General features: G+C 32.0%; 1 protein-coding gene across 1 annotated transcript; it reads right to left on the reverse strand.

The window, feature by feature from the left end:
* Positions 1–4,094: 4,094 nt before the first annotated feature.
* On the reverse strand, positions 4,095–6,891 carry LOC110036362 (probable WRKY transcription factor 26). The gene is made up of 5 exons (XM_020740790.1): positions 6,539–6,891; positions 6,039–6,236; positions 5,404–5,957; positions 5,110–5,271; positions 4,095–4,713 (listed from the first exon to the last, which is right to left on the reverse strand). The coding sequence occupies exons 1-5, from the start codon at positions 6,821–6,823 to the stop codon at positions 4,251–4,253; spliced, it is 1,662 nt and encodes a 553-aa protein (XP_020596449.1). The 5' UTR covers positions 6,824–6,891; the 3' UTR covers positions 4,095–4,250.
* Positions 6,892–9,507: the final 2,616 nt, after the last annotated feature.

Below are 9,507 nucleotides of genomic sequence, written 5' to 3' on the forward strand. Positions count from 1 at the left end.
GTCCTTGGTTGGGTTGGGTTGACTACTTTCACCGCTTGGTAGACTTAGATTCTCCATAGCTTAAGCTTATGGATTCATTGTATTCAAACTCAGTCACGTCTACCTACTTAGGGATTCCTCCCCTTTCTGTTGACACCTCCTTTGAGCCATGTCATTCCTTTAAAAAAATTATTGATGTCATCTCTTAAGCCTTGCATACCTAGGTACCTCCTCCCATAGTTGATACAGTGATTCACCCTCTACCCTATGGCCTGGCATAGGCATCAAAAGCATCGGTATTCTCCCGTTTGAGATGATAAAATCCTTTGGTTTTTCAAAAAATTGGATATCATAAATAATATACGATCATAAATAATTTTATCGGGAGTATCCATTAGCACCCCCCAAGATGTAAATAACCAAAGGAATACGATCATTTGGGAGTACTCCTGAACCAAGAACAAACACAAATGCTTGAATCACTAGTTACATGAGTGGCTTATGAATGGGTTCTCTTTGTGGATTGCTTATGAATGGGTTCTCTTCGTGGATTGTATTTCAAGATGTATTGATCAAATATCTTTGGACGTACATTCTTGACCTATCATATGAGGATTACTTTAAATAAGCCCTCCTTATTTCCTTTTAAAATTTGTTCGTTTAAATTTAGTCATATATCCTATCTTTTGTATTTCTCTTCTCTTTGAATTGAGATTTATTTCAAAGAAAGAATCATATGATGATAAGACAAGCTTGCAACTACGAGTCTTTTTGAAAAGAACCTTAAACATGAGTATTCCATTAATATGATGTAAAATCCTGCAGATATTTTGTCCTAATTTTTTTTTTTTTGACTTTATGGACCATCTTCCCACACTTCTATGGTCTAAAGTTACTTTGGGGTCTAGTGGACTGTAGGTGGATGTATCCAATTGAAAGGTATGTCCACTCGATGCCCTACTTTTTATGTTAGAATGATCTACTACCATAATATAAAAAAAAATTTCTATATATTGTTGGTTTAAAAAAAAACTGGTAAGAATAAAGCACATCTAGAGAGCTTGAATGCAATGTTTATTTGTTGCATGAAAATTACATTATGTTCTTAATCTCTTGAGCAAGAACAAAAAATACAACAAATTGTTGGTGAGATTTCCTCATAGTCTAAATTATCTTTATTTCAGATGTCAGATGAAGCATCAGGGTGGCATGGTACATGCTACTTCAGTGATAAAGAGTTTTAAGCAATGACGTTATATGTTTTTCGAAACTGTAACAAAGTCCAACTATTTATAAAGTAAATTTTTTAGTTATTAAATTTAATATTAGTCATTACTCAGAATGTCATATTAACTTGAGAATATAAATAGAAATAATATTAGCAAGTTGTTTTTAAATAAAGATGATGACTTTGTCAAAAGCAAAAATATTAAAAAAGAATTTCTGAAATCATTCAAATCATATGCATGTTAAAATAAATTTTCAATTTATCAGTACTTAATATAATTTGCTTGCTCAAAAAAAAATCTCAATCGTGTTTTGAGACATATCATTTAGAAAGTTTGAGGTAAAATCATGTAATTTGAATTAAAATTTTAATTTTAAGTTTTTTTGATACATTAATAAATATTACGTAGTTTTTTTTTAATTATTTTACACAGATTATTCCACTGGTTGTTAGAGCATCACCGGTAGATGTAGTAAGTTTTTGAGGTTTTTGCTAAGCATCAGCTCAATAATATGTTCATGACAATCCGCAATATGGAAGCAACCAATTCGGGTTATGGAGGAGATTTGGTTATAGTTAACTAGATCATGGGAATATCACGATTATCATAGGAAGAGGGAAACAAATTAGTAGAATCAGAGGACTGAGGGAGCCATAGGCGCCACACTACACATTCGAGGATTGGCCCCGTACACAAAGCTATACTAGAAGTTGGTCAGATTGACAAAATACTCGATAATACAATAATGTCTTTATCCATACTAATTATTTTTTTTCAAGTACATGGCCTTAGGAGCTTAACTGACTGCTCACTATTTTACATATCCGAACACATCGATGATTGAGAACATAACTGCTAGTAGTAAGTAAAAAAAAATTTTTTTTTTGTAATTTTCTAACAATATTATTTAAATTTTTAATTAATCATTGATTTTAATTATATAAGAGGATTATGAGCACATTCTCGACACACAGAGCTAGAGGCAGAGCCAAGACTCGACAATTGCTAGTAGTAGTGGCGGTTGGTCTATCCCTGAGAAATTTAATTATGAGATGCAGAGGTAGCAAGCTGCAGGGAAGAAAAAGAAGAGGGTATGCGGTAAGTGTTCGACGTCATCATCATCAGAGAATAATGAACTTGTCTGGCTTATTGCTGCTTTGATTAAAGAGGTCTGTGAGCTACGTGAAGAGCATCAAGGAGTTGAGGCCAACATCACGCGGTTGGAGCAGGTCGTTAATTGTCGTAGCAAGCGACCTTGGAGTTCAATGGATGACGACGAGGGAAAGAAAGGAGAGGATGACGATGATTTCACCTACAATGCTCCATATGGGCTTTATGTAATTTTCTTCTTTTTTAGTGTTTGGACATGATCCTAAGTATATATTTTTGTATTTAGTTTTTATAAATCTCTGTTGGTGGGTTTTTTATCGGACTGTGTAATCCTTGTTAGTTTTATTTGATTCATTGTCGATACATATCTATACAAAATGTTATGTGTTGTGTTGATGATGAGTAAATGTTTGTGATATTTGTTGTGATTAAGTGTAACAAATTTGATTTCTCTTTACTACATATATTTTTAAATTGTTGTATGTATGCGCTTGATTTGCGACGAATATGTCCGACACAAATAACTGCTGAAATTTCCGATGCAAATCAACCTCACCGACAAGATATTTAGACGCACAGTCAGATGCAAATTTGCGTCCACAAAACCAAATGCAAATTCCATACATAATGTTCAAGTCTGAATGTATGGCATTACAGTTGGCTTCCGTCGATATTTTGGGTCGTAAAAGCCGTCACAAATTATTTTCATCGATCACGTTCGATACTAATTGGACACAAATTTGACGGTATTAGAGATCAACCTCAAATTTCTTCTCTACTATCATCGGAATTATCTAGCGGTAATTTGTGGATTTCCTCTATAAATTTGCTTGAAGAGGAGATCACATTATCTTAAATTTAATTCTGAAAGATTCCAACTCAAGGTTGTATTAGGATTTATTTGTAATCTGATGAATTTTCTTAAGACGTATAAAATATGACATAACTCTCATTTTTGAAAAGCTATTTAAAGATGATGATGAACGAAATAATTAACATTTAAAAATAACATGCCAGATATTATAGATGTCATTGAATCAAGCAGCCCGTCAACGCAATCAAAACTCAAATGAATGAGTTCAATAAATTTCACACTGAACGATTTATGTCTATGTTACTTAGCAATACTGTTTAAGTTCTATTTAGAAATTATATAGTCAATATTAATAGACAGCTAAAAAATTTGTATTTATTTAAGGAATTAAGAAGCTTAGTTTGCTGCGTTATTATACTCTTCAAAGCCCATCCACCACATATTTGGTAAACAGAAAGCAACATTCTGTATAAATATCAGAAATATTTACATATATATCATTCAATTCTTAGCTATTTACAAATCTAACACCCAAACTTCAATTTTTCATATAATAACACCTTGTCTACCCATAAAAAGACGTTTTTTTTTTTTAGTTATGCAGTGATACTTTTTATGTGGCATGAAAAAATTTGGTGGAATAAATTTAAGAGAAAATTTAAGATGTTCTCCCTATATATTTGTCAGTTGTAAGTCCTCTCTGGTCCGGAATATGATTCCCCCGTGCATTAAGTGTGGTACTTGAATTTTTAATGCGCGAGGGATTTCCGGGGCTTGTATAATATCCGGCCATTATTTTTTTTAATATATGTATGTATGTATGTATATATATATATATACACACACGCAAACATATGCGAATTGGAGGGTATGAATGTAAATGCTCAACAAACGGTGGTACATAATAATTTCTTCTATATTTTTTTTTGTATCAATGCGGCACAAAATGCCACGCCCTAACTTTTGGAAATTTCAAGCAAGAGGACCCGAAGGCCACTTTCTTGAAAGTGCCCCCAAAAACAAATAAACAAATAAGACATTTCCTTTTTTTTTTTTACAAATCATCGTACAAGTCAATAAAGTAAGAAAACTTCTCCTTTCCCTGAACTGAATTAATTTTAGTTTAGCAACGAGTCAATGAAAAAATCATCTCTTGGCTCCTCTTTGGCCTTCGTTAACATAATCTGACCCTGCTGTAATTGCTGAAGCTGATTCTGCTGTTGCAATGATTTAGCGAACAATAAATTCATTGAATCATCAAATTTGGAGATTCCAATGCCATCCAATTCATTAGACTTTGTGCCAAAAAATGAATCATAGGCCATTCGACCAGGACGACTTTCAACGACTGAAGGCTTTATAGGCATGATGTAGTTGTTCATGTTGTAGATGTTATTGTTGTTTTTGTTTCTATTATTTTCATATAAAGTCTTGTTTGCTAAGACTATGCTACCTCGAGAAATGGGGACATCATGATTGTGCTTGCCTTCGTAGGTCGTAATCACGGCCCTTAAATCAGTTGATGCTCTCTCGACGTGTTTTCTCACCGAGCATCCAGAAGTTGTGCACTTGTAGTAGCTCCTAAAAATTTAAAATAATTGATAAGAATTAAATCAATGAGGGCCTCCGGCCTCTTTAGATTAATTTTTATTTTTATTTTATTTAATTTTTTTTTAAATATAATATCATTGACATGTTATAATATGTTTAGCTATTTTTTAAAGCACTCAAAATAAAAATGATCTTAAATAAATCCTATGAAACTACAAATATAAGTTCTTTTTTATTTATCAATAATACTTCAGCTAACTCAATAATGCACAAGGAATAACAATTCCCTTATCATACCATACTATTTGGTTGGTGAATGATAGTAGTTTATAACTTACTGGAAATGTCATGCAACCTAATTGAATATTCTTTCAATTCATTTGTGTGTACATGTAACAAAACTAAATTGCAAATATTTAAGCTCACCTAGGATTTGGATTCCCCTTCACCACCTTCTGACCATACTTTCTCCACCGGTATCCATCGTCGAGAATGTCGATGTCGCTCGTCGTTTGAACCACCACTTTAGGCTCCCTAACAGTTCTACTTCCCAAATATGAAATCCCATCATCCCCGCCTTCCATCTTCCTACAAAACCATAGAAGAAAAGTAACTACATAACTAATCATTTTTGCTCCTTTGTTTTTTTTTAATTTCTTATTAAATCATTGTCATTAAGTAAAACAACAAGTTTGCATAACAAGTTATTTATAAGCTCACCATTTCTTAGTATCAAGTTCATTCTCATCATAACCATCTCCACCTGTTATCAAACTCTGAGAAATCATATCAATATCTTCGTCACCAAATGAAGCAGAAGAATTCTCGGTTGTGATTGAATCCTTTGTCACGCAGAATTTTCCATTAATGGAATGATCCCTTTCTTTATGATGAATTGAACTATCAAGTCCTTGAAAAGATGATGAGTTCTTTCTTGTGCATTGTGGCTTCGAATGATTATGGTTTCCTTTGTATATAATCTCAATTATATGTCCATCTAATGATCTCTCTACCTTCTTCCTTGTTGGACAATTAGGGTTAGTGCACTTATAGTAGCTTCTTGGGTTCTCACTGCCTTTCACTTGTTTCTGCCCATATTTTCTCCAGTTGTACCCATCTTCAACTTTTCTTCTCTCTCTGAAGCCTTTAGCTGAATGGTTGCTACTGTACTCGGCCTGATTACTTGTCTGCATGGTTGGGATCTCGTTTGAACTTAGTAGAGGTTGCTGCTGAAAGCTCCATGATTGCTGATGTATCTTGAAGGCTTCTTCTTCCTTTTGTTTTGATAGAAGGTTAATCGTGGTGTAAGAATTAAGGAAATAAATAAGAGAAATTAACGAGTTAAACTGACTTACAGAACTTATAAATTCTATTGAAGAAGGATGGAAGGAAGAAGTTTGCAAGTTTGCAGGCCATGTAGATGTTTGGAGTGAGAAACTAGAATTTGACTTGTCATGTTCCTTAAATTCTACCTGAAAATTATTAATACTGTTTTCCCTCCAATTAGATGTTTGTGCAGGAAAACTACTCCCAATTGCTTGATAGTCTAATATCTGTGCAAGCATGAAAAGGACAAGCTTATAATTTGCATAAAATAAAAGCTGTACTCTTTATTTGTTCTTCAAATTAATTAAAGAGAATAACATAAGAAATGGACAATAAATATGGTAGAAAAGTATAATTTTAACAGAAAAATTGGCTAAACACAAAAGAAGACTGCTCATATAAAATTACATTTTAGTTCAAGAAAAAGTACTATAACAGAAAGCTTGATGCATGCCAGAACTCATGCAAAAATTTTGCATGAAAAGAAAAATAGAAAATAAAGAGAGGAAAATATTTTTACACAACTTACATTAGAAGAAGAAAGAGGCATAGGGGAGTTGAGGAACATGGAGGGGCTAAGACCACCGGGAAGGGAAAGGAAAGAATATGGAGAAAGAGGTGCTGAACTTGGAAACAACAAACATGGCGTCGAATTTGACTTCAATCCAAAGCTTGAACATGAGGTTGACCTTTCCTCTCCCATGGCAGCCTCTGCGCCTCTGAGAAAAGTATTAGAGGAAGATGAAGCTGCGGAGAAGGAGAGGATGGGAGCTGAGTTCTCCGAGTTGACGAAGCTTGATGAAGATGGAGTCATGGAGAAGAGGAAGGAGGTTGGAGCAAAGAGAGTTAGAGAGAATAATAGAAATGAGGGGGATTCGAGTTGAGAGAGTATAGAGGAGAGTTAAGACAAAAAGAAAAATAAGCGTTTTTATGTATCAAGTTAGCTTGAATCACGTATGAGAATGCGACAAAGGGAGAGAAAGAAAGATACTTGGATGACAGAAGAGGGCATAATTCTAAGATGGCAACGAGAAAACTTTGATTGTTGAATAGGAAGTCCAATGTCCTGGATTTGACTGGAGCAGGCGGCTTGGTCATCAGCCTATATATATATATATATATATATATATATAGTTTTTAAAATAGGAAGCAGCCAAAGTAGGCATTGGAAATTTTTAAATTTTGATTTCAATCCGTGGTGGCATTCTGCCTATTTGCTCGGTCCGAATTAACAAATATGTATTTGTGTAAAATAAATAAAAGCTGATCAAATTGCTGGGGTAAATTTTAAAATACAACATTCCTAGTAATCTAAATAACATTGAATCGTAATAAGAAATCTATTGGCGCTGTCACTCCTTAATGGCAACTGGTTTGCAATATTGATATTCAGTTCTAATTTGTTTGTTACTTTGTAGGGGAAGATTTGCATGCATATCACTTAATTTCTATGTTTTTACATATCTAAACTTCCAAAATTTATTTTTTACTTATATATTTTCTGAAATATGCATGAAAAAATGCATTTTTTGTGATAAAAAATATCGGAGTGGTATAAATGTGAACAATAAAGTTTATTTGCACAATTTTTTTTTCTTTTTTTTTGCACTGCGGTTAAGGATATATATTGTCAAAATCATATCCACTCTAAAAAAAATTAATGAATGATAAAATCGAATCAAAACAAGCTCCAAAACATTGTGATTTGATTAATGATAAGGTTAGATTTTATTTTTTGCTTAATTTTAAGTATTAGTAATAAAATATAAGTAGTAAGTTGTAAATTATATGTAATTAATTTTATTTAAACTGATGTCTATAAACTTATTACATTACTGGTTAAATGTAATTTGATCCTATTATATTTATACTGTAGGTTATATTTATAAAATATTAGCTCAGAAAATTCGATTATATTTTTAGTCAATAATTTTTGAAGTATTTGCGTTTATTTATGGCAAACGTAATATAAATTTTATTGATTATATTTTTATTACATTCACTTTAAATCAAATTTAGCACTTGCTTGATTACATAGTTAAATAATTGAAAGTGATATGATATAATTTTTAAAGTAATTTAATATTAAATATGACAAATTTTTACTTGAAATTTTGATTAGACAAGACTTGTTTCATATTCATTTGATTAAACTTCAAAATGAAAGGGGTTATATTTAGAAACATGAAAAAAATATAATAAAAAACAACTAAGAAATTAATGTTGTGTAATTTAGAGACATTTCGTTTCTTTTAGAAATATTTCCTACTCGCTGACATCGATCGCATGTTTTAATATATTCGTTAACATCTCTAAAAAGAGTAGGCCAATAAAATCTAGCTTGCAAAATTTTATAAGCAGTTCTATTTGTTCCAAAATGTACTCCAAATTCAGAATCATGACATCTTTCAATTATTTGTTGAGTTTCTCCATAAGGCACCACACCTTCTAATGCACACACCTTCTAATAATTAGTTCTTTATATTGTTCATATAAATATGGGTCCCAAAAATAGAATTTTGAATCATATATAAGTTTCTTTAATTGTTGATGCTTAATATCTGGTGGTAGAATATCACTTATAATATAATTTACTATATTGGCATACCACGGTGTATCCATTTCATCAATACTATATAAATGTTCGTCAGGGAAATTTTCTAAAATTTTATTTACAAAATTAGTTAATATTTTTTTTCTGGTCTAGACAAATAATCAGCTATTTGATTATCATTTCCCTCTCTATCAACTACAGAAAAATCGAACTTATGCAATAGAAGTATCCATCTATTTAACTTTGGTTTAGCATCCTTCTTTTGCATTAAATATTTAATAGTAGAATGATCTGTATGCACTATACATTTAGTTCCAATTAAGTAAGGTCTAAATTTATCAAAGGCATAGACAATAGCTAATAACTATCTTTCAGTAGTAGTGTAGTTAATTTGAGCATCATTCAGAGTATCACTAGCATAATATAGTACTTTCAAAACCATGTTGTGTCTTTGTCCTAACACAGCTTCAATAGCATAATCACTAGCATTGCATTATTTCGAATGATTTTTCCCAATCAGGTGGTACTATTATACTTTATCATTTTTTTGTAGAAGAAAAGTATTTAATATTAAAATATCTTTTTTCTTATCATGAATCAGTAATAACTATATAAATTTTGTTGTGGAAGTACGCAATTTGTGTTGTGTCAAATATGAGCAATAATATTCTTTACCCTTACTAGAGATGCTATAAAGAGCATTGGTTAATTTAAAGTTTGAATAGTTCTGAAGACCGGCTAGGCAGGGATGACATTAGCTCTCACTCTAGAGTTCCTTCGATTCCCTCCACCTGTGGGCTAACATTCTTGTATCAGAACCTAAAACAATAAACTAAATTGGGGGCTTTAACCTATCACTTTAAAGTCCTCTAACTCTACACCCATCAATGAATATTTTCCTATTTATTTGCACTCAATCATATGACTATATTCTCATTCGTACA

Source organism: Phalaenopsis equestris, unplaced genomic scaffold (genome assembly GCF_001263595.1).
Source record: "Phalaenopsis equestris unplaced genomic scaffold, ASM126359v1 Scaffold205560, whole genome shotgun sequence".
Classification (NCBI taxonomy): Eukaryota; Viridiplantae; Streptophyta; class Magnoliopsida; order Asparagales; family Orchidaceae; genus Phalaenopsis; species Phalaenopsis equestris.

Excerpts from the sequence above, each read along its gene's own strand:
- LOC110036362 (XM_020740790.1), bottom strand. The coding sequence starts at position 6,823 with ATGACTCCATCTTCATCAAGCTTCGTCAACTCGGAGAACTCAGCTCCC. Across the intron at positions 6,237-6,538 it reads TGCCTCTTTCTTCTTCTAAT|ATATTAGACTATCAAGCAAT; the intron begins GTAAGTTGTGTA and ends ATGCTTGCACAG. Across the intron at positions 5,272-5,403 it reads GAACTTGATACTAAGAAATG|GAAGATGGAAGGCGGGGATG; the intron begins GTGAGCTTATAA and ends ATGGTTTTGTAG.